Raw genomic sequence first — 26487 nt, 5'->3', positions numbered from 1 at the left:
CCACTGTTACCAAGAATAAATTTCAAACTAACGGACCAATTAGGCCCCTTTCTTGATTTGAGAAAAGAGACGGTAAATATTAATTTACTTGTGAAGTTGTGAAAATTTTCAATTTTTCATCATCGATTTTCAGGGTTTCAAGAAAACAGTAAAAGAAAGAATAATTCTCCTGACAATCAAGGTGGATAATTTTTCTTACTGACTGACTAGACCCAAGCTGTCGCTCAAAATTACAAAAATATTATAAGAAATTTATTTTTTACTGAAAATCTGTCAAAATCGCGCAAATCGTCGGATTTGTTAATTCTGAAGGGCTAAGAGGTAGTCAAAATCGTGTAAATCGACTGATTTCACAAGCAAGTATAATAATTTTATTTTTGCGCACGGGCAACAGTAAAAATATTTTATTTATATATATTTTGCGCACATCGACTGATTTGTTAATTCTGATAGAGTATTTACTAGTAAAAATAATGGAAATCGCTAATTCTGGTAGGGTATTTAGGTAGTAAAAAATCATGGAAATCAAACATTTTAGTGAAAAACAAAAACAAAAATAATAATATTGAAATCTGTCAGTGGTGAAGGAAAAAATAATAATTCTCCTAACAGTCATGGACATACTTTCATTTTCATTTCCACGTACTTGATGGAAATCAACGAGTCTAACTTTCGTTTTCATGATCTGACATAATTTTTCTTAGTTGCCTCACACGAGAATTAAGTATCTTCTTTGCTTCATATTCGTGAGATATTTCTGACCTAATTTTTTCGATTGCACGAGAGAGAGCGGGAGAGGCAGTGACACATTCTTTTATCCGCGTTTCTTCTACTGTGGCTAGTGATTGACACAAAGCCGTCTGAATTTTCTTTACAAATCTTTATTGAGAGGATAATATATTCCTTCGTGTTTAACCTGTAGTGTTTCAAAATCAGAAATAATTTTTTCAGGATTTAGTTCATCAGATATATTTATGCCGTCATGTTCTAATGTTTTTAATAGCAGAAATTACATCATTGATATTTTCGTAATTCATTATATTATATTTCATTATATTATATTATATTATATTATGTTATATTATATTATATTCTATTATATATACCAAATATTATATATTTAAAAGATAAAAACCAAAAATAAACAGTAGCTATGATGAGCGGTTATCATTCATTCACTGGCCTGTGTGTTTTTCATGGGAGATATTTGTCTTTGTTTGAGACCTTTCTTGCATCCCATGACCGTTTCTGTTTGGCCACATTCTTTCTAAATGTTATTTTTGTGGGCACCCATGTGACTTAGAGCTTATACATCTATGCTACTGTTTATTTTGGGAGCGAAATACATTCGTGTACACCCCCACCCCGCGATCAAATCCCGGGGTAGTGCAAAAAACGCACTCACCACGTATTTGACGTGATGAGGGATGTACACGGGATTGCTGGCGCACCAACTATATAGAAAAATCCTATTAATCGGTACCGTCGACAATATGCCTGTTACGAGATTCAAACCACTGACCCCAGAACGAGAATCAACCGCGTTACCACTGCGCCATGGCGCTAATCTACTGGTATATGATTTAAAAATTGATAATGTAGTTACCCCATGGGAAGTGTAATACAGACAGTGCTGATCAAAATTACTAATTTCTGCACTGATAAAATAACATTAGTCCATACCTCCGACTGTTTCATCAAATAACCGAAAAAATACGATGTATATTTCTGCAACGGATCTAAAAATAACCGAAAAAATACACTGTATATTTCTGAAAAGGATAAAAAAATTCACTGTTGTGCAATGTGTAACCGTAGTTATTTTTTCTGTTTGTAAGTTAGAAACCATAAATATCATTAATTACGACGTAGATAGTTAATTAATTAATTACGACGTAGATAGTTAATTAATTAATTACGACGTAGATAGTTAATTACGACTACAACTACGGAGAAAGCTACGTTACAGAAGTGTCTCCCTTGTTTCAGGTCGAAAAAGAAGTAGCATGTAAATAGGAATTCCTGACCAAAAATAAATTAAGTAAATATAATAAAGTAACTACATCTTAGCTTTCTCTTAATGATATTTGAATATATTTTTTGGTTATATTTCTTTGAGAATGCGGATTTATATATATTTTCTGCGACTTTTCGTACTGAGGGTATGCAAATTCCAGAATATTTGCCAGCTGAATTCATTGATTGAAATATTCTCTCTTCGCCAGTCTCTAAATTTATGGATACAACTGCTTTGGCGCTCTTATCATTATAGCCAGTTTTACCAGACTTACAATTCTGGCTTTGCGTGACAGCTCTCAGATTGAATAAAGAATTATTTTTTATTTCTTTCTTGGAGTAAGAATTATTAAGTTGAGTCAAGGTCATACCTGGATGGCATGATAATTATCATGCAACAAACTTCTATTCCTTCTGGAAGGAGGAACTCATGACACCCATCCGGAAATCTGTTTTGCGTTTTAGTTAGTCTTATAACTGATGTTATGATATGAATTCAGTCAGTTGTGCCGTAACACTTGAAAGGTCAAGTTGTTTAATGTTGTGTCCAGTTTGGGCTAATTATTTTATTTTCTTCAAATTAATTGAATTTTAAGTGATTCTTTTCCTTGGAAATATATAAGTGCTCCTACGAAATTCTTGGACAAAGACATTCACTAAATTCTATACGGAATTCCAAACTGGAATAATATTTTCTGTGATTCAAGAAGAAACTGTTGACATAACAGTTCTTCGCAGGTTACAAGAGATGTCATCGTCTTCCATTTTGGATTTCATCGGGATTCGAACAAAGTTTCATTCAGCACTGTTTATTACTAGGACTTCAATTTTTTAATTCTTGGGTTATTTTTGTATCTGATTCATAAAACAATAAGTTCTTTTTTCTCATTTTTCACTTGATATTCTTTGGAAACATATTACTTGTTAAATTTTACAACGCTTGTTGTCTACACTCTTTTCTGTTACTTTTTATAAGTGCCTAGACTCGTAACGATACTCTTCTCTATATTATTGAAGTTCATTTTATTACAATGGTAAATCACTTTCACTTTAGTCTTGTAAACAGACTTTTAAACATCATTGCAAGCTAACAGAGCCACATTTCATCCACCATATTTTATTTACCCATCTATATATGAAATGTTCTCAGAAGAACGATTAGCATTAAATGATTTGCTAATTATTCTCAAAACCCATCGGTAATGACAGTTACCACCCATAACAATCAATAAATCGCTTTTGTGATGCAACTCAACCGTAACCACCCTTATCAATCAACAAATCGCTCGTATGACAGTCCATTTCAAAAAGGGTTTGTACTTTTCCTAACCTATGTTATTTAACCAACATTTTGTTATTGCCTGTTTTGCTCTGCATTGCATCTAAACAATTCGTTTGGGAACATCACTGGCATTTAACAGATGTGTGTGTGTGTGTGTGCTGTGAATTTTAAATTATCCCATACACCAAAAATATTTCTCTAATTAATTGGACGTTGAATTCATACAAAATATATACATACCATTGATGCCCATGCACATTTGTTGAGTTCTGCCTGTTTCAATAATGCTTGGCAAATATGTAATTACTTGTTATGTTCATGTCTGAGCGAAGGAACGCATGTCAAATATGAGGCATATTGTATATTTCGTTAAATATCATGTGATACTTTGAAGTGTAAAAAATGGAGAGCTTGCCCTTGTCCATTTGATGTCAAATGTATAGTTCAGTCATTGGGATTACATCTAACTCATTGGAAAACGGTGCCTAAAAATGCCCCCTAAGACTGTACAGCCTAAAAATGGCCCCTAAGACTGTACAGCCTAAAAATGCCCCCTAAGACTGTACAGCATGTTAAAAAGTATGCGTATGCAGAAGAATAATATGCAAACAAATTTTATTAGCGATTGAGATTAACTCTGTAAGCATCACGCTTTTGCTTACCGTATGCGTTTAATAATGTAACTGTCAACGGAGCTCCATACCGTAAAGTGAATAATATAACAGTGCCACAAATAAAGCACCATCGCAGGTATTGATGCTTTAGTGCATATAAATTTTAAGTTATGTCTTGTTCTTGTTCTTGGGTTTAATGCCATTTTTCAGCACAAGATAGGCTATACATGGCGGCCAGTATAACTGGTGGAGGAAGAACCCTGGAAAACCCAGGGAAGAACCACTGACCCACGAGAAGCTACTGGCAGGCTATCCCACGTACCCACGCTAGCCGAGCCTTGGACTCGAACCCATGCAGACAGAGGTGAGATGGCAGTGATCCGGAACGGTGAGCACTTTAGACCACTCGGGGCCCCCAAGTTATGTCTTGTATTAGAAATATAAATATTAGAGAAATTATTTTGGCAGATCTTATACCAAAGATTTCTTGACAGACACGAACAAAAAAACTGTTGGTAATTTTCATACCCGACGTGCAGAAACCAATTTTGCTGCAAACACGGAATAGACGTTTAAAAGACACTGTCAAAGTTTATTCAAGGAAGACCACTAAATTTGGTAATTTCTATAATGACATTAAACAAGCAACGCATCTTTATTCTCAACTGTTACTGATGTTATTTATCGCCAGACTTGCAACGTGTGTTTATGATTTTGAGCATCGTTGGCAATAAATGAATTAAACAAGGCTCGCTGATGGACGACAACTACATATTTATCATTATGTTTGGCTTAAATTTTCTTCATATACATTTATTGTACAAGTGAGTAATCTGGATCTGTATCAGACACTGCCTTGTTTGATGCTCAAAATTATCACACTTTTCTCATTTGATCCATATATCTCTTGCCGTTACCCGATATGCCAGTTTGGGTTTTTATTATCCATAAAGTATCTAAAATGTAGGTCTGATCTCTAAACTGAAAAGTCATGTGATCCATATCTCTCTCTTGCCGTTACCTGATATGGCAATTTGGGTTTTTATTATCCATAAAGTATCTAAAATGTCGGTCTGTTCTCTAAACCAGAAAGTCATTTGATCCATATCTCGCTCTTGCCATTACCCGATATGCCAGTTTGGGTTTTTATTATCCATAAAGTATCAGTAGTGAATGGGGACACTCTACGGACAAGGGGAATTAACATGGGAATAAATCGTGGGACACTCTACGGACAAGGGGAATTAACATGGGAATAAATCGTGGGACAATCTACGGACAAGGGGAATTTAACATGGGAATAAATCGTGGGTCACTTTACGTACAAGGGAAATTTAACATGGGGAATAGATCGTGGGACTGTCTAGGGACAATGGGAAATTTAACATTACGGAAACCCCTGGGGGGTATAGCCTCAAGGGAATTTAACATATGGAAATTGAACATGGTGGATCTGTATAGCGTCAAGGGGAATTGAACATGGTGGGACTATCTAGGGACAATGATGGTAGAGGGTCAAACACAACAGAGACAGAAACATACATACACTAGTACAAGCGTGGGATTTATATATAAAGCATTACCAAGACCTGAAATCTTGCTGGGGTGTTCAAAAATTTGCATAATTGTAATGATGCTATAAATAGCTATAATCAAGGAAATGCTCAACGACAAAATGGATGTGACTAAAAGTAACGTTAAAATGACGAAATCGTCCCAGAATTTAAAGGAAAATAAACATATCCCCGAAAATTAAGTTACAATGGTTTAGACTAAAATGGATAAAATTAGTAACTACTTACAATATCAACTTCTGTGATGATCGTGGATAAATACCTATGTATCTATAATCAGCTGAAATTCCTATGAAATCCCACTATCTATTTATAGCTCCAACTTGTGGGTTTTTCCTTTGGAAAATCCCACTATCTTTTTATAGCCTCAGCTTGAGTGACGTTCCTGTTTATGAATTCTAGTATATATGTATAGCTACAAAATGTGGAAATCCCCAAGTCGATATTTATAGTCTCAAAATTTCCAAAAAATGTGGAAATCCCCAAGTCGATATTTATAGTCTCAAAATTTCCAGCGTCAGTGACGTCACTGTACTGAACACTAGGGGCTAAATGGCAACAGTGTTGCAAGTGGCTGACCTGAATACGCGCTACTGTAGGTAGGTAGGTAGAGTGTATCTGATAGGGATAAAGTGAGTTTTATAGGGACAAACAGAGACCAATACACACACGCACACACACACACACACAACATACGCGCAGACACACTCACACACACACACACGCGCACACACACACACACACACACAACATACGCGCAGACACACTCACACACACACACACACACACACACACACACAGAGGGAAGAGGAAAAAACAAACCCCAAATATACTATCCACACTCGGGAGGAAGAAAAAAAACAACCAAATATACGATCTACACAACGTACGCTAACACACACACACACACACACACACACACACACACACACACACACACGCGCGCACGCGCACACACCACAGAGGAAAGAAGAAGAAAACCATTATACACTATCCACACGGAGTGAAGAAATAACCCTTTATATATACTATCAACAGAGAGTGAAGAAAATAACCCATTATATTCCATCAACACAGAGTGAAGAAGAAAAAGTTTTTTGAAAGCACCTAAGCCCTCACCTGCAATGACCAACTCTGCCAAACACCTACACCCCACCCCACCCCCACTCCCAACACTACAAAACCCATTTAACCCGTTATTTTATAGCATCAGTGTGTGCTTTAGGAAACATCAAGACACAAAAATGATGGAGGAATAGACTGACTATTGTTTACGGACTTGCATGCCTAAAGAGCGTGCGTGAAGGAAAACATCCTTCCATTTCAATTCTAACTAAAACATGATCCAGAGGGATAGAGAGAGGTGAAAGAGCACAATTTCATAAAGTGTGAGTAAAAACAAAACACGCCATCCTTATTATACAATGTCAAGACCAAGAGACACTTACGTTTTCTTTCTAGTCTATTCTCTTTTAGAAGGTAGTATGAAATTTCACATCAGGGCCAACGCATCGGCTCACATTGTCAATTTTTCCATTTCCATGTCTTTACTGGTACAAGTTCTTCATCATCTTCAATTTCTTCTTCTTCTTCTGAATCCCTCTTCTCTGTTTCGTCTTGTATTTTGTTTATTCTCTTTTCTCGTAGGGCACTCTGAATTCCAGTGTCCTTTCTCCTGACAACGATATTAGGTATCTTGACTTTTGTCTCTCTTTCTTAGACGAAGCAGGTATTTTGGAGACAAATACCCATTTACCTTTGCAGATATAGCAAACTTCATTAGCACTTACACACTTTCGTATGACTCTCATCAAATCAACGACCAAAAGAGTAAGTTTTGTTGCCACTTTCGCATGTGAATTATGCTTTCGTATGACTTTTAGCAAATATTTGACCAGCAGGTCGATCTATGCTGACTCTTCCATCTTTGATCGTTTGAGAGCGGAATGAATACTCTGATGCTAAGACACTCTCCTTATATACAGAGACCTGCTGCGTATCAAACCTAGTCAAATGTAATTTTGCAATAAGATGAAACGATTTCATTGAGGAAGTAAAAGGCAATGATGTACCGTATCGCCTCACACAAAACCTGAAGTGTTAGTTCAAATCCGTGTCAGCGATTTCGAAGACGACATAACTGGGCTTTAATCAATGCTCTCCATTTCTGCCACAAAACCACGAGTCCTGATTCATGCCAAAAGAAATTTCGTTCGGTCCATACAAAATAATATCACATCTGATAAACGCAAAAACGAACTTCCAGAAAACTGAGAACGACGGCTTACACCTACAACGTAAATGTATGAGTTCAAGTAGTGCGTAAAACTTAGTCAAATTAAATTTTTATAGTCAAGACGAAACGATCTCTTTTCGAAGAAGAAAGTAGACACCAAACGACAATGGCGATCCGTGTCACACAACACTTTTCAAAATGTGTATTATCAGAGGTTTGTTTAGCGATCTGCACGGTTAAATTAAATGTTGATGTATTTTGCAATAAGACGGACACAATTTCCATGGGATCGCCCATGGTACGATTGTCCGTGCATTAGTTTAATTTTTAAAAATATTTTTTTATATAAATCGCCTATAGGATAGACCCAGTAAAGCATGGCCATTCTCGTCACTGTGTGAATAGCTACTCAAGTCAATTCGAAGCGAACGCGGTAAGAAAATAAGTATAGCCAATGAAATGGCTTACAACGGGTGATGCATTGTTTTGTTCTAGGACTGTGTGGCATAATAATCCCTATGTTCTTGCGTTGTTACCATTACAGTGCAGACAGACTGAAATGTGAACTTACAAGCCCTCTTTGTGTGTGTGTGTTGTACCATTTCTTCTTACCACATCAAAAGACTGAGCGTCACAGTATTGGTTCGCGTTTTCAAGCTGACCATTTTTTTAAATCTCACTTAAACATTTTAACATAAACACTCACACTCACATCGGTAGAGTCAGAACAGACGTGTTACAGTACTGAGGGGCATGTTATCTTTTTTTTCAAACTAATAAATTTGGGGTTTGTATGAAGTAAAGAACCGAAAGTACAGTGAAACTCAAGGATGATGACCCAACCTGTCTGTCTATTGATGCGTGTATTTACTTAAGAAGAAATATGACCTCTAAAACACAAAGAGATACGGCAAGCATGATTAGAATGACCATAACGATGTTTTCCTTCACGTCCGTGTAATTTAGAGTTTCAATCCTCTTTGAAAACAAACTTGGTCTCCTTTTGTAGGGCTTGAAATAATAAAAAACCTGAAAAAATCTTAAGCACTTTGCTATAGATAATTTCATCAACAGACTAAACAACATAAATGCCGTTACAACACTAGAAAGCCTTAAATCTTCTATCAAAAAGAAATGCATGAAAAAAATTAAAGATTAACGATAACTAACCAATGAAACCGAATTTAACAAAGGCAATGACATGTGAAGAAATGCCTCTCACTTTGGAAAGGTAGGCGAATGTACTCTGTCATGCACCATCAACTTGAAAAAAATTATAAACAGAGAGAAACCTGAATTCAAAATTCAGTTGTTTTTTTTTTTTCTTCAAAATTATTTCGTTTCTTTTTTCTTTTTGTTTTGGAACAAATCTAAGCACTAATATAGAGTGGAAAAGGGAAAATGCACATACAAGCTTTGATATTTCTGAAAAAATGAGGGGATATTCCTAATGTTCATAACCACCTATATATGCTTGGACTTGTCTGTGACTTATCCACAAAACAAGATGTACATATTTCTGGTCAAGCTGCAAGTGTGTGCGTGTTTTTGAAAATGGTAAAAAACTTGGATATACAATTTTCTCGTGACACTTATAAAGTGAAGAGTCTGTGCAAGTGTCAAAAGCCAAAGTCATATAAGTTTTGTATTTTGTACGGCTTGTAAAGATTTCCACTTTAGGAAATGTGAAGTATCACAAGTTATTATCACAAACAGAAGTGGAACATAGGGGCTTGCAAGAAAGAAAATAACCCAGACAGTTGGTGTCATCAAGAGTGCTAGAGACGGTACCCGAACTTGCTTGCTTGCTTACTTGAATTAAAGTGATTTTCGCTCTAATGGAGCATGTATCACTGGTTCAATAACGCACCGCGTGATTTTTAATTACTCCTGGGGAAGGAAAGAGAGCCTCATCCCCCAGGCTTTTATGTACTCACAGACTATTTTTAAATTTAGCCACTCAGGTGTAGGACTAACTAGTCCTTAACAACCTGACTGAAAGGCTTTACACATGAGTGGGAATTGTCTCAGCACACACTCATATTTCTGTCCGAGCGTGGTAAAGGAGGAAAAAGGTGCTCAAAAAGACAGCCATGGGTGTTAAGTACTCAACAAAACGCTAGCCCGTACTTATTTCAAATCAAGTCGTGTCACCAAAAAAGACGACGTGTACGACATCAAAGGCATTGTCAAACGCAGAATGCCTCATTGCTAACTGGCTAGGTCTGCATTTCTTGCTCCCGCTGCTGTTGCGTATGTTTCTTCCCTCCACACCGAGTTCTGGGCCTAATTCTTTTAATTTCGTTGTACCCGAACTTACATTATCCATATTATCACCAACAAAAAAAAAACAAAACAAAAACGCACAGACCTAAAAGAAACACTCACTCACTTTTTTACAGAACATTACTATTTTTAAAATTTTGATAAGCGACGGAAACGAACAACTTAGAGTCACACTTTCTAACCAAGATAAAGAAATCATGTGCTGATAGACTCACTTCTGTATTTTTTCTTCTAACTGACTAACATATCATAGGCAATGCAATGTTATTTCTTTTCGAGAGTATGGGGTAGCCCTGAAATGTTTTTGGGAACTTGAAGCTATGGCGATCGCTTAGGTTATAAGATGGCGGCCTCCTCTGACGACAGGCTTTCTCACAGGATAAGATCTGCTTCTTCGGAAAAGAGAAGAAGAACTCTTTGGTGTCGATACGACAATCGACAAAGCCTTTGTCAGGTTCATGCTGCTGCTGTTGCTGCTCTCTCTCTGCCGTTTATGAAGTCTGTACTTCTCCATCCATTCTTCTTTCTCCTTCTTGAATTCCTCCTTGAAGAGCTCTTCTTTCAGGTCTTCAGTGACTTTCAACATTATGATATTGTCTATCTCTTCAGGTCTCGGTATCAGACTTGTCATGACCCTATGCAAATTCACATAGGCTTCGTTCAACTTGGCTAATCTTGAGCACATCTACGTAGGAAGATAAGTTAACAATGGATGGGCAGACTGGAGACTTCCCCGTTTTTATTGTCAAAGCGCGGACGTGAAGGAAAATATTGCTACACGGTTTTCGAGCCGGAACGTTCAAATAGTGTTATGGGAGGGATAGAAAGAAGTCAAAGAGCATGAATCAAGATTCCTATAGCCAAACAAACCACAAAGGCATTTTTTTCTTCAAAACACAACATTTTTTTATTCATACTAACAAACAACTCTAACATTTTTTTTAACAATAATCTAACACTATAACATCAAACATTTTTTTCAAATACCAAACATTTTTTTCAATTCACACTCTACTTTAAACAGGGCTGACAACGTTGTGAATGAAAATGTGATTTCCACTGTTGGAAGTCATCAGGCCATTGATTGACACTAGGTTTCCTAGCTTGAGACAAAAGATAAGCATAATGGTCACAAAACCATTGATCTACTTTCACATCATTTCTAGAAGAAGAACGAGGATCAAAATGAGTCACTAAATGTTCTAAGGAATAGCCCAGGCTGCGATGATGCAGAAAATACACACAATATTGTCCACACACCAAGGAATCTGTGCCTTGTAATTTCACATTATTGAATCGGGTGGTTTGAGCATTTCTTCTCATAAAGTCGATGATATCGTCTTCCAAAGGGGGCAATCCGTACGAATCGAAATATTCCACACATCCTTCTTGAGGAAAGTAAACGGCTACCCAGTGGGTTCCTGGGAGATGACTGTCGTCCGTGTTGATCACGTAAGCTAGATGGTCTTGAGGTTTGCGATGAGGGAGTTCATCTTTAGCACAGACGACGGGATTCCAAGAAGACGTATACGAACTGTGGTTCAAAAGGTAATAAAGTTCCCAGGTATCCATGTTTTGTGCGCTTTTTTCTTCTTCTTCACAGGTAATAATAAGTCATCAATTCGATCCTGACTTTTTGCTTGAAAATGTCTGACAAATAACAGTTTCTTCGTTTCGTTTCCTCACTCTGATTCAGGAGAGCTTCGATACGATCGATCTCTTGAGTGTTTAATGGTGGACAAGAATGTTCACGCAAGTCTTTATACCACTGATGCAACACGACTTCGTCCGAGATGAGACTCCAAGCTTCGTCCAGATATTCGTCCAATTTTTCTTCTTGACTCAGCATTAGGCATTTATCGTGTTGAATTTGACTGGGATGATCGTTATGACATCCATAGCAATCTTTCTTGATCAATTCCTTAATTTTTTTTCTGTCAAGACTATAGCATAACAGGAAACTATATGTGATTCTTGTTCTGGCCATCTAGACTTCATCATGATGACTTCTTCGTCTTTGTCTTGGGGTTCTCCTTCCTCAGGATCTTCACATTCCATGTCCAAAGAATCCCTACTATACAAACATTGATAAAAGTCTTCCATGACTTCTAATAGTGTAGAATGACTTCTCTCAAACTGTTGGTTTATATCGTATTGTCCAATTCAACATACAGGAGGACGTTCACCGTATTATCTGCGCGTAGATTTTCTGCAAACTGAAATTCCACACGCATCTGGCCGGATTTTATAGGGTGAAAATGTCCCTCTTCGCTGTCTTGACTTACAATTCGTTAGAGAACCGTTTTCGAAAATGGAGTTTCACTGTAACTTTCCCTTTGGAGAAGGGAATATTTTGTCCCAGATCTCCTTTTATAGCAATGTTGACAGTGTCTAAATACGACTTACTGACGGGTAAATAGTGAGGATGTACAAATTCACGGTGTACGTGATAGGTGTTTGCACCTTCCTGGTCATTGTTTGTGGTACTATCCACTTTGAAAGGAATGACACGCAGTAACGGAACAGAGGTGTGTCCCACCACGTTGTACTCCACCACATCGGAATACACAAAGATCAAATTAAGCCCTTGGTTCAGTTCTACCGGGTTTCCAAAAGCTCTGTAAAAATCCATATTACTTTTGATCTTGGGGCTCATATTGTTTGCGACCATTTCTGCATGTCCACCCAAAATTTCAAACAAACTACCATTGAACCTGAGGGACAATGTGTCCGTATCTTGAAATTTGATCACGAGACAATGAGCCACTTTATTGTACTCAATCTTCACACTTTTTTTGGCTCTGTTCAGTGCTTTGCCAAAGGCTAAGTTGAACCTGTCCGCAATAGTGTCCACCAAATGTTCACCACTAAAATAATAACCTGAAGGAATTTTCAAGGTGTAGATAATGAAGGCTGGATTGCTGGCTGGTCTTGTGTCCCCTAAAAACCCTATTTTGTTGATTTCTTCCTCCAATTGGGCATTCAGGATTTCCACCTCGAAAGTGTCTTGCTTTTCGGTGATGTTTTTGATTTGTGTTGGGTGAATGATTTCCACTAAAGCCACTTCCCAATGGGCTTCGTGATCTAACTGGATGGTCTGAGGTAATTTGACCGTGTAACAGCATAACGTGTTCTTGGGAAACACCTCCATGGAACTGTCACTGGGTAAGGTTAAGTAAAATTGGTTCTTATTGCTCATAATTCCAGAGTTTTGTGGCTCTCCGAGGCGATACTGGAAGTTAGAGGAGTGTCTCCGCCCAAAATGGGGTTGTTGTTGGAGTGGTGACTGGCACTGACACTGGACACAAGGTTCCCGTGGTTCCCGTTCGAGGAGAATTTCAGGGAGGGATTAGGAAGCAGGTAACCGATGTAACTGCTCAATACAATGGTCCACAAGTGTTTGTCTCCTTGTTGCAAACTCAAATTGGCAATGGCTGCACCGATGACACAATACACCACGAAGGTTTGGCAGAAAAAGACGATTTGCGTTTTAGGCACACGTTTTCCATACCACACCCACAAGGGTTGTGTTTGTAAATCTTGCAGAGAAGAATTCGGTGAAGGAGTGATCGCAGTAGCTGAATCTGTGTGAAAGGGCATGATGGTCACTTCTTTTTATAGTGCGAAGCGTCGATGCAAGAATGAAAACTGGGTGGATATCCTTTCCAACGTACTTTGACTTCTTTGACACGTCGTTTGCCCACTTTACGGTTTCTGCGTTTGACAATGCCTTTGATGTCGTACACGTCGTCTTTTTTGGTGACACGACTTGATTTGAAATAAGTACGGGCTAGAGTTTTGTTGAGTACTTAACACCCATGGCTGTCTTTTTGAGCACCTTTTTCCTCCTTTACCACGCTCGGACAGAAATATGAGTGTGTGCTGAGACAATTCCCACTCATGTGTAAAGCCTTTCAGTCAGGTTGTTAAGGACTAGTTAGTCCTACACCTGAGTGGCTAAATTTAAAAATAGTCTGTGAGTACATAAAAGCCTGGGGGATGAGGCTCTCTTTCCTTCCCCAGGAGTAATTAAAAATCACGCGGTGCGTTATTGAACCAGTGATACATGCTCCATTAGAGCGAAAATCACTTTAATTCAAGTAAGCAAGCAAGCAAGTTCGGGTACCGTCTCTAGCACTCTTGATGACACCAACTGTCTGGGTTATTTTCTTTCTTGCAAGCCCCTATGTTCCACTTCTGTTTGTGATAATAACTTGTGATACTTCACATTTCCTAAAGTGGAAATCTTTACAAGCCGTACAAAATACAAAACTTATATGACTTTGGCTTTTGACACTTGCACAGACTCTTCACTTTATAAGTGTCACGAGAAAATTGTATATCCAAGTTTTTTACCATTTTCAAAAACACGCACACACTTGCAGCTTGACCAGAAATATGTACATCTTGTTTTGTGGATAAGTCACAGACAAGTCCAAGCATATATAGGTGGTTATGAACATTAGGAATATCCCCTCATTTTTTCAGAAATATCAAAGCTTGTATGTGCATTTTCCCTTTTCCACTCTATATTAGTGCTTAGATTTGTTCCAAAACAAAAAGAAAAAAGAAACGAAATAATTTTGAAGAAAAAAAAAAAACAACTGAATTTTGAATTCAGGTTTCTCTCTGTTTATAATTTTTTTCAAGTTGATGGTGCATGACAGAGTACATTCGCCTACCTTTCCAAAGTGAGAGGCATTTCTTCACATGTCATTGCCTTTGTTAAATTCGGTTTCATTGGTTAGTTATCGTTAATCTTTAATTTTTTTCATGCATTTCTTTTTGATAGAAGATTTAAGGCTTTCTAGTGTTGTAACGGCATTTATGTTGTTTAGTCTGTTGATGAAATTATCTATAGCAAAGTGCTTAAGATTTTTTCAGGTTTTTTATTATTTCAAGCCCTACAAAAGGAGACCAAGTTTGTTTTCAAAGAGGATTGAAACTCTAAATTACACGGACGTGAAGGAAAACATCGTTATGGTCATTCTAATCATGCTTGCCGTATCTCTTTGTGTTTTAGAGGTCATATTTCTTCTTAAGTAAATACACGCATCAATAGACAGACAGGTTGGGTCATCATCCTTGAGTTTCACTGTACTTTCGGTTCTTTACTTCATACAAACCCCAAATTTATTAGTTTGAAAAAAAAGATAACATGCCCCTCAGTACTGTAACACGTCTGTTCTGACTCTACCGATGTGAGTGTGAGTGTTTATGTTAAAATGTTTAAGTGAGATTTAAAAAAATGGTCAGCTTGAAAACGCGAACCAATACTGTGACGCTCAGTCTTTTGATGTGGTAAGAAGAAATGGTACAACACACACACACAAAGAGGGCTTGTAAGTTCACATTTCAGTCTGTCTGCACTGTAATGGTAACAACGCAAGAACATAGGGATTATTATGCCACACAGTCCTAGAACAAAACAATGCATCACCCGTTGTAAGCCATTTCATTGGCTATACTTATTTTCTTACCGCGTTCGCTTCGAATTGACTTGAGTAGCTATTCACACAGTGACGAGAATGGCCATGCTTTACTGGGTCTATCCTATAGGCGATTTATATAAAAAAATATTTTTAAAAATTAAACTAATGCACGGACAATCGTACCATGGGCGATCCCATGGAAATTGTGTCCGTCTTATTGCAAAATACATCAACATTTAATTTAACCGTGCAGATCGCTAAACAAACCTCTGATAATACACATTTTGAAAAGTGTTGTGTGACACGGATCGCCATTGTCGTTTGGTGTCTACTTTCTTCTTCGAAAAGAGATCGTTTCGTCTTGACTATAAAAATTTAATTTGACTAAGTTTTACGCACTACTTGAACTCATACATTTACGTTGTAGGTGTAAGCCGTCGTTCTCAGTTTTCTGGAAGTTCGTTTTTGCGTTTATCAGATGTGATATTATTTTGTATGGACCGAACGAAATTTCTTTTGGCATGAATCAGGACTCGTGGTTTTGTGGCAGAAATGGAGAGCATTGATTAAAGCCCAGTTATGTCGTCTTCGAAATCGCTGACACGGATTTGAACTAACACTTCAGGTTTTGTGTGAGGCGATACGGTACATCATTGCCTTTTACTTCCTCAATGAAATCGTTTCATCTTATTGCAAAATTACATTTGACTAGGTTTGATACGCAGCAGGTCTCTGTATATAAGGAGAGTGTCTTAGCATCAGAGTATTCATTCCGCTCTCAAACGATCAAAGATGGAAGAGTCAGCATAGATCGACCTGCTGGTCAAATATTTGCTAAAAGTCATACGAAAGCATAATTCACATGCGAAAGTGGCAACAAAACTTACTCTTTTGGTCGTTGATTTGATGAGAGTCATACGAAAGTGTGTAAGTGCTAATGAAGTTTGCTATATCTGCAAAGGTAAATGGGTATTTGTCTCCAAAATACCTGCTTCGTCTAAGAAAGAGAGACAAAAGTCAAGATACCTAATATCGTTGTCAGGAGAAAGGACACTGGAATTCAGAGTGCCCTACGAGAAAAGAGAATAAACAAAATACAAGACGAAACAGAGAAGAGGGATTCAGAAGAAGAAGAAGAAATTGAAGATGATGAAGAACTTGTACCAGTAAAGACATGGAAATGGAAAAATTGACAATGTGAGCCGATGCGTTGGCCCTGATGTGAAATTTCATACTACCTTCTAAAAGAGAATAGACTAGAAAGAAAACGTAAGTGTCTCTTGGTCTTGACATTGTATAATAAGGATGGCGTGTTTTGTTTTTACTCACACTTTATGAAATTGTGCTCTTTCACCTCTCTCTATCCCTCTGGATCATGTTTTAGTTAGAATTGAAATGGAAGGATGTTTTCCTTCACGCACGCTCTTTAGGCATGCAAGTCCGTAAACAATAGTCAGTCTATTCCTCCATCATTTTTGTGTCTTGATGTTTCCTAAAGCACACACTGATGCTATAAAATAACGGGTTAAATGGGTTTTGTAGTGTTGGGAGTGGGGGTGGGGTGGGGTGTAGGTGTTTGGCAGAGTTGGTCATTGCAGGTGAGGGCTTAGGTGCTTTCAAAAAACTTTTTCTTCTTCACTCTGTGTTGATGGAATATAATGGGTTATTTTCTTCACTCTCTGTTGATAGTATATATAAAGGGTTATTTCTTCACTCCGTGTGGATAGTGTATAATGGTTTTCTTCTTCTTCCCTCTGTGGTGTGTGCGCGTGCGCGCGCGCGTGTGTGTGTGTGTGTGTGTGTGTGTGTGTGTTAGCGTACGTTGTGTAGATCGTATATTTGGTTGTTTTTTTTCTTCCTCCCGAGTGTGGATAGTATATTTGGGGTTTGTTTTTTCCTCTTCCCTCTGTGTGTGTGTGTGTGTGTGTGTGTGTGAGTGTGTCTGCGCGTATGTTGTGTGTGTGTGTGTGTGTGTGCGCGTGTGTGTGTGTGTGAGTGTGTCTGCGCGTATGTTGTGTGTGTGTGTGTGTGTATTGGTCTCTGTTTGTCCCTATAAAACTCACTTTATCCCTATCAGATACACTCTACCTACCTACCTACAGTAGCGCGTATTCAGGTCAGCCACTTGCAACACTGTTGCCATTTAGCCCCTAGTGTTCAGTACAGTGACGTCACTGACGCTGGAAATTTTGAGACTATAAATATCGACTTGGGGATTTCCACATTTTTTGGAAATTTTGAGACTATAAATATCGACTTGGGGATTTCCACATTTTGTAGCTATACATATATACTAGAATTCATAAACAGGAACGTCACTCAAGCTGAGGCTATAAAAAGATAGTGGGATTTTCCAAAGGAAAAACCCACAAGTTGGAGCTATAAATAGATAGTGGGATTTCATAGGAATTTCAGCTGATTATAGATACATAGGTATTTATCCACGATCATCACAGAAGTTGATATTGTAAGTAGTTACTAATTTTATCCATTTTAGTCTAAACCACTGTAACTTAATTTTCGGGGATATGTTTATTTTCCTTTAAATTCTGGGACAATTTCGTCATTTTAACGTTACTTTTAGTCACATCCATTTTGTCGTTGAGCATTTCCTTGATTATAGCTATTTATAGCATCATTACAATTATGCAAATTTTTGAACACCCCAGCAAGATTTCAGGTCTTGGTAATGCTTTATATATAAATCCCACGCTTGTACTAGTGTATGTATGTTTCTGTCTCTGTTGTGTTTGACCCTCTACCATCATTGTCCCTAGATAGTCCCACCATGTTCAATTCCCCTTGACGCTATACAGATCCACCATGTTCAATTTCCATATGTTAAATTCCCTTGAGGCTATATCCCCCAGGGGTTTCCGTAATGTTAAATTTCCCATTGTCCCTAGACAGTCCCACGATCTATTCCCCATGTTAAATTTCCCTTGTACGTAAAGTGACCCACGATTTATTCCCATGTTAAATTCCCCTTGTCCGTAGATTGTCCCACGATTTATTCCCATGTTAATTCCCCTTGTCCGTAGAGTGCCCCACGATTTATTCCCATGTTAATTCCCTTTGTCCGTAGAGTGTCCCACGATTTTTCGCCATGTTAAATTTCCATTGTCCGTAGAGTGTCCCAAGGGGTTCTGTAATGCTAATTCCCATTGTCCATAGGGTATCCCCATTCACTACTAGTATCTAAAATATACGTCTGATCTCTAAACCGGAAAATCATTTGATCCGTATCTCTCTCTTGCCGTTACCCGATATGCCAGTTTGGGTTTTTATTATCCATAAAGTATCTAAAATGTAGGTCTGATCTCTAAACCGGAAAGTCTCCAGGCTACTCTTCTTCTGGAATTTGTATAATTTTGTTGACTAACATTTACTGGGCGTGGATAATTTATAGTATCGGCTCTTATAAAAACTAAAGTCGGCACCATAGTATTTAGAATAGGTTTTTTCAATCATCTACATCCTGAATTTCCTCAAAATGTACGTTCTTAGTTATACAAATCCGAATTACATGAGCCATGTCACGAGTTCTCAAGCTTGATTACACATTTCAAAATTGTACTGTAATTTCAACTATATTCCAAGTGCAATTACATCCTCCTTACTGCACTAAAAATGAAATAAATATTAAATTCAATAGTGTCATTTTTATAATTGCAATTGAAAGACTTCATATTTTTCCCACATTATGATTTCAATGTATGTCATGTACAATTTTCACAGATGAATCCAGTTCATAATCACGAAATTTCATAGAATCAACAAAAATGATCAAAATCTATTCATTCCAGATCCAATGGAAAACTTGTTGCAAAGTACATTCATTCACAATATGACTCTAAATTTCAATTTTAAGTAGACAAAAATGCCATTTTCTTTTGAAACTTATGTCTAGCGCACGACAAATTCAAATTTATCTGGGCGGAGTTATGTGCACATTAATAATGTTGTTGTTGTGTAATGATGAATCTGCGCTTGTGCATTTAGTTTGGAATACGGAATATTCATTTACTTTGTTTCTTGTAGTGTATTTTTTTTATATAATTAAGCCTTAGGTAGAATAAGAAAATGAGCATATAATAATTATAGGTTACTGCATTTGTATGGGAAAATACAAACTCGTTTTGTCGGATGGATATACGTATTCCATCCGAAAACTCATATTTTCCCATACAAATGCAGTAACCTATAAGTATACACCTTTATAGAAAGACCTGAGTAAAACATTTCCATACTTTGCAGAAATGATCGGAAATAATAGTCACCTCCTTACCACTAGATCGCAGTTTTAAAACCATGTTATTCTAGAAATCAATTCATAACTATGCATCCAGTTAGAAGGAAGTTCTACTTTGATGTGACAGATTTCTACAGTATGAGGGTCACACGGCACAGTTGTCAATCTTCCAAAATGTTTCATTGGATTTAACTTTATAGCAACCGTAAATGAATACATAGCCACCTAAACTATTATTTCTGGTATGAATGTTTGAACTGATCCGAAATATATTGTTTATAAAGCATATTAAGATTATTAATATTACAATTAAAATGTCAAATGGTGCAAATAATATTAAAAGACACTATAGGGTACCTGTTTGGCCCTGAATTTGATACGAGTCTGTAGCAAAAACTATTTGGGCTTATCTCACTCAGACATTATAATTTTGGTTATCAGCAAACACCATCTTCGTAGACAAGGCTGAATGGCAAGTTTGAGGTCCCAGTACAAAAAACTCTAAAGGATTAACAAACACAATGCAATTTTTTCACCACAAATTTTAAGACAATAGTGAAAGTCCACTAAAACGATTTGCTCACGTTAAACTGGGACAGAACAGCTCTTCCATATCTTGATCTTAATTGTCCACTTTACCTTTAGAATAAAAAATATGTCTATTGCTAAAATCATCTCGAATAGGGATATTTTTCCAGTTCGCTGTCCCATCTTTTATCTTTTTTATTCTCTAGCTTTCTGCCTTTTCTTACTTCTTTCTTTCTCTCCTTCTTTATTTCATTCTCTTTCTCTTCCTTCCTTTCTTTCTTTCTTTATCTATTTCTTTGATTTTTCCTTTTATAATTTCTTCCTCATTGTTTTCGTTTAATTTACTTCAGTAAGTCCTAATTCCGTAGTATGCCTTACACAAGTTTCAAATAGTTAAATGGAACTTTATTTTAAGCAGGTACATCCTTACTACAGAACATTACAACACGGCATAATGAACTTATAAGCTGACGCCAAATAGTTAAGTTTCATGTTTAGCATGAGAGGGCAACTGTTATTTTGCTCCTAATTTTGAAAATTTTGCTCCTAATTTTGAAAATTTTGCTCCTAATTTTGAAAATTATTTTATACCTCAGTATAATCTCGCTACAAAAATCAAGTTATTTTCCAGTCATGTTATCATTGTAATGAATACATTCTTGTCTACATGATAATTTTTGTTTATACGAGTTATTATTCTTTTAATATTTTTTATAAAACCAGCATGAACACAATGAAAGAACGAAATAACTGCAGATGTCATATCATTATTTTTAAAACATCATATATACTGTTATACAGCTGAAACTAATTGTGGTCTGGAAAGAGAATTTAACTTACTAGTTTCTGACATTTTTGTACAAAAGTTCGCAGAAGTTGAAATGTAAATTGAAGCTATTAAGTTTAGTTGTCCAGGATGCATGAGGCAGCTAAAACACACTAAAGAAGGCAAAAGCAAACAATGGAAAAATAAATCGATCAAGAGAGTATATGAGTAGGAAATCACTAAACATCAACTACTTTTTCATGGTTAGAACCATTTATAGCCCCATCATATTCTAAATTAAAACAATTAACTTCATGTGATAATAATAATAATAATAATAATAATAAAGCTAAAAAGGCAAGCATACTATTGATCTGCAAGTGAATACTAAAGTAACTGTCGAAAAAGAAAACGTAAATATATGACTTAAGAGCAACACTCACCCCTTTTTACTTGTTTTTCCTTACTTTATACAAAGACAACAAAATCCGGATGATATATACCTAATACAAAATGCATGTTTGGAAAGAATCAGTAAGCAAAAGTATGTTGAAGTTGCTCAAAATTTTGGAACAACGAGTCTAACATGACACAGCATAAGATAAATACATACATCATGCGAATACACAGTCACACAGACACGTGTGTGTCTGTGTGAATTAAGATAATAGTATTTTACTGCTTCCATTTTCATCCAATAATTTTACAACTATCTGGAAATACACTAACCAAATGAAATATCAACAAACACAATATAAACATATAAAGACCATTCAAGAGCACCAACTTAAAGCCCTACAAATGATTTCAGTTTCTTATATCAGGAGCTAAACATAACTGGTGATGGATTTAAGATACACACATTTGGGGTCAATCTTAGCTGCCCAGCCTAAATAATGGCTTGACTTATTCTCCACTATATACAGGCAAAATTTTCCTTTATATGTCCTTGCAGAGTTGTTTCTTTATTTACCCTGATGCTCCAGTGTTAAGCGAAAAATTCATCAAAGAGCGTGTAACCTGGCAACCCTTTTCAGTTGGGTGCGACAGAAGATTGATTCACATTCTTTGCACTCCAATATGAAATTTTAGAAATTTGTATAAGTTTATTCACAAATCCCATAGATTTGTTTGAATTGGTTAAGAACTAAAATAATATTTTTCTTAAGATAGAAAACATGGACAATAACGGTTGTCTTTCTTTTCTGTCTTCTAACCTGCAGATTCAATAGTTAATACTCCAAACTGTGTGTTCTATGTGTGTCCACCTCAGATTGGAGTCAATTGGTAATTTCTCGAGGGATGCGACTGAATGTCCATTCAAGCTGTAGTGGCTGGCAATTTTTGATCTGATTTTGTTGTGAATGTGGTTTTTGTGATCATTCATTTGCTTTCTGAAATCAATGCTTTTGCAGATATATTGAATGGCACAGATCTTGCACATCAGAAGATAGACTGCAATACTGGCTCAACATCCGAACATCTGACTGATCGCGTAATTAACTCTTGTTTTTGAACTTCTGAAAGATTCGGTCTTGGCCATATATCTACAAATTAGAATGTCTTTGCAATAGTACATGCCTGAACCTGTGTTCTTCTTTAAAAATCAAATGTATGATTTTCACTGTAAGCCTTTTTAAAATAGCTAACACATGACTATTCTACAATGTAGATAATTTGATATATGTTATGGTAGAAGTGGGTTTATTTGTAAAATTTGAAAGCAACAGAAAACTATTAAAAGTAATCAAAGTTATTTAAAGTGATTTTTAAAGTAAACGAGAATGTAAAACATGCAACAACAAAATCGGAGATGCCTAGTACAATCTTGACACAGAAGATGCATGCCAGAGGAACGATCAAGGATAATAAAGAGAGTCAAGCACCTTAAATCAATCCAAAAGTGATACAAAGCAATCAAGCACATATACAGTTTAATTATATAATATTATGATGCATTAAGTAAGATTAAAATATGGGGCAAATAAACGAAGCTATAAAACGTAAAACCTGTTTTTTGTTGTTTTTATTTTTAAAGGAAATATGTTTAATTCAGTTAACATATACATGAGAGACAGAAAGAAAAAAAAAGATGAGAATAATGTATGAGATGGCATATGGTACATAACTGTAACTATTTAATGACAGGTACATAACTGTAACTATTTAATGATAGGTACATATAAAAGTTCTGAACATAAACACTTAAAGCTTTAAAAACCAAAGCATAAATAATGGATCATTTATATCTTGTCAGGTTCAGATAACTATATGCAGACACATGTGAAAAGTTATCCTCAAGAAGAGATACAAATCATATTGAAAAATGATGAGAAATATATGTCCATCAGAATTGTGTTGTTGATAGTTTCATGAAAGGAAATAAACCAATATTTAAAAAGTAAGTGGAGATCTTTAGAATCGATGGATATTCTACTGAACTGCTGATTCAAACTTAAAGTAATTGAACATTTATGGAGACACATGAATCTTTATCTGCAACAAATTTGAACAATTTACTGAAGGAAGCCAAAGAAACAATATGCAGAGTTTGCTCCCCTTAAGGATTGAAACATATCAACTGATGATGATCAGTAAGTCAGACATTTGATGAACAAATGTGACCTTTAAACACCAGGAAATCTAAATGACTAATATGGAATGAAGTCTATGTTGATGATATGTGACATTTGTGTGTACATTTAAGTAGATCTGTATTAAATCAGGAGTGATAAAATTTTCAATATTAGATGTCCATGTGCCACCATTTTCATTTAGGACCAACTAGATCATGGGATGAATGTGTGTGTAAGGTTTTGTAGCAATCCTCCAAGTAGTTACAAGGAGTAGCAATAACAAACTTGTGGTGATGGATGGATGGAAGGATGGATGACTGACAACAGATCACCATATAAACTTTTCTGATCCAAGTAGTTACAAGGAGTAGCAATAACAAACTTGTGATGGATGGACGGATGGATGATGGACAACACATCACCACATAACTTTTCTGATCTTTTACCAGTACAACCTAAAAACCCCAAGTTACTCCCAAAAGTGGTTGTATTTTGAGGTTACATGATTACAATCAGATAAGATGATGAACAAAATGAAAATCTCACTGATTCCTGTAATCCAAATGATAAAGGTAAAAAAATATAAAAAACTTTTGAAACATAGCCCTAATGTATGTCAGACCCCTAACAAGGGGTTGCAGAGGGAGACCGAAACTATAGTCTTGTATTCCTACACCCCTAAAGATGAACTATGTACCAACTAGCTACCATCCACAAACTTCAGTCCAGGTATGTTACTGTGCAGAAACAATTTGGATCCTTCAGTCAGCAACCTTCAACTCTGACATTTTGAACCTAAAATCAAAAAGTTTCTTCCATACCTCAAACCAAAGCCATTCAAAACATTCAGTAACTGCAGATGATGAAGAACTAATTTATTTTACAGAAACCATTTTTCTTCTTACAGTCATAGTGACCTTGACCTTTTGACCTGGTTCTTCTGTACTCCAAGTGCAAGTCATCCAAAAACGGGCAAATGTAGATGGTGGATGATGAGAGTTGTGACTATATATGAAACTGGTAACAGATGATTGGATACTGGATGGGTGGACACGCATAACACAATATAGTTCAACTTATGGCATTTATCCCACCCCATCAAATTCTGAGCATAACTGAGAATAAATAACTTCTGGGAGGAAAAAAAAATGAGTCATGTGTCTTGCCAAAATACTGCAAAACACAGTCCCCATAATCATCTGAAATTTAAAATGTATACATTTGTGAGATTTACAGAAAAATGGTTAAAACCCTTGGACTGAACTGTTTCCTGACTGTTGTCCTATGGGAGAAAAAGAATTCCAGCCCCATTTTTGCATTAAGGAGTAAAACCAGGGAAAGAAAGAAAATAATCTGTACCATACAGACTGTGGGCTAGGAGTGGTCAGGCGATGAAAGATTCTGCTTCAGTAAGCAATCTGATTAAACTGATCACTGGTGTGGCTTCTATACCTGTCCTGACCAGTGGGCTCTATACACCTCCTGCACAAGCCACTCTGGAAACAGCTTATAAAACATAAGGGACTAAGCATTTGAATATATGTCAAGCATCCAACATGGAGAACACTGAATCATAAATCAACGAAGTCCAGCAAACAGTTTTAAAATGTAGACTTTATAAGTGAAGTTATAAACATGAATGCAAGAAAAACATGCCAAAGTTTTAGTACCATATATACCTGCTTTTAAGTCCAGTCCAACTGCAAACAAGATAGACTCTTATCTGCCATTGCATAATGTGCCAGCAAATCAGGGTCTAATGTTGTCTGCATTACTGATTACTCCTAACAAACTGCACAGACCCGGATTTGCTGGATCTATGCAGTCCACAGTTGAATCAAACTTTTAAGTGAATATATATGGCACATAGTTTGTGTGATGTTTAACTTTTAAGTGAAAATATATGGTTTATTGTTTGTGCAATGTGTGATGTTTAATTTTACAGGTACATGACAGTCAATAACAGGGTTATGCACAAATGTTCACCCTGCCATTTTACATTATCTCTCTTACATACATATAAACATACATACAAATGAACATACATACAAACGAACATACATACATATAAACATACATACAAATGAACATGTAAAACTCATTCTTTCTCTCTTACATACATATAAACATACATACAAATGAACATGTAAAACTCATTCTTTCTCTCTTGTATTGCATATTCCTCATTCCTCCTTTCACTCTTTCTCACATCCAAGCACACAAGGAGGAAGAATATCTCCTATCCTGAAGAACAATTTTCCAAGAACCCTCAGCGTCAGATTTAAAAGATCTAATTATAAATTTACTTGAGAACATAAAGATCTTATCCATCATGATGCTTAAAATTGTCCAGTTTCATGTATTTGAATTTCTTTGGATTAATACCATATGCTTTTAACCTTTCGTCCGATAGTATCTGATTATGTTTCTTAAACATTTTATGCTTTTTCTTCCTTTGTGACATGTTTGAGTTCTGGGAAACTTCTTTATTGGTAGACGTCTTCACAGATTCGTCATTTTCACCAGTGTCAAAATTTGCAACAAATTTTTTCTTGTTCTTCTTTTTCTTCTTTTTACCACCGATTACATCATGTAAATTATTCACCTGAAATTCTTTTTTGTTTTTTGCATCGTCAGCATTCCTGACTGACGTGTCATCTGAAGTATTGTCCAGCTTTTGTTTCTTCTGGAGATCCTCTGGCTGTTTATTTTTCTTCTTCCTCTTCCTTTCTTTGACTGGAGATGAAGACAAATCTGAATTTGCAGATGTTTCCTCCCTGAAATATATTATAATTATTAATTACTTACAAAACCTGACAGACTTATGCAAGTACATCAATTAGAAAATATTTAACACAAAAATTGATAGTGTTGCAAGAACAAGAATTCCACAGAATGCTAGGTCTCGCCTAATCAATTGATTCT

At 36.3% G+C, this 26487-nt stretch overlaps 1 protein-coding gene across 1 annotated transcript in view; it reads right to left on the bottom strand.

Annotated features, from left to right (window-relative positions):
• Window positions 1–22994: 22994 nt before the first annotated feature.
• The window catches only part of LOC149807705 (protein KRI1 homolog), a 54395-nt gene continuing 50902 nt past the window's right edge, over window positions 22995–26487 (bottom strand). The window contains exon 18 of the mRNA XM_089969539.1: window positions 22995–26339. Within this exon, the coding sequence (XP_089825665.1) occupies window positions 25886–26339 (454 nt within the window). The 3' untranslated portion in view covers window positions 22995–25885. The remainder of the gene's footprint in view (window positions 26340–26487) is intronic.

This window comes from Sinohyriopsis cumingii, chromosome 1 (genome assembly GCF_028554795.1).
Source record: "Sinohyriopsis cumingii isolate HCF-2022 chromosome 1, ASM2855479v2, whole genome shotgun sequence".
NCBI classification, from domain to species: domain Eukaryota; kingdom Metazoa; phylum Mollusca; class Bivalvia; order Unionida; family Unionidae; genus Sinohyriopsis; species Sinohyriopsis cumingii.
This window is presented reverse-complemented; position numbering and strand designations above follow the sequence as displayed.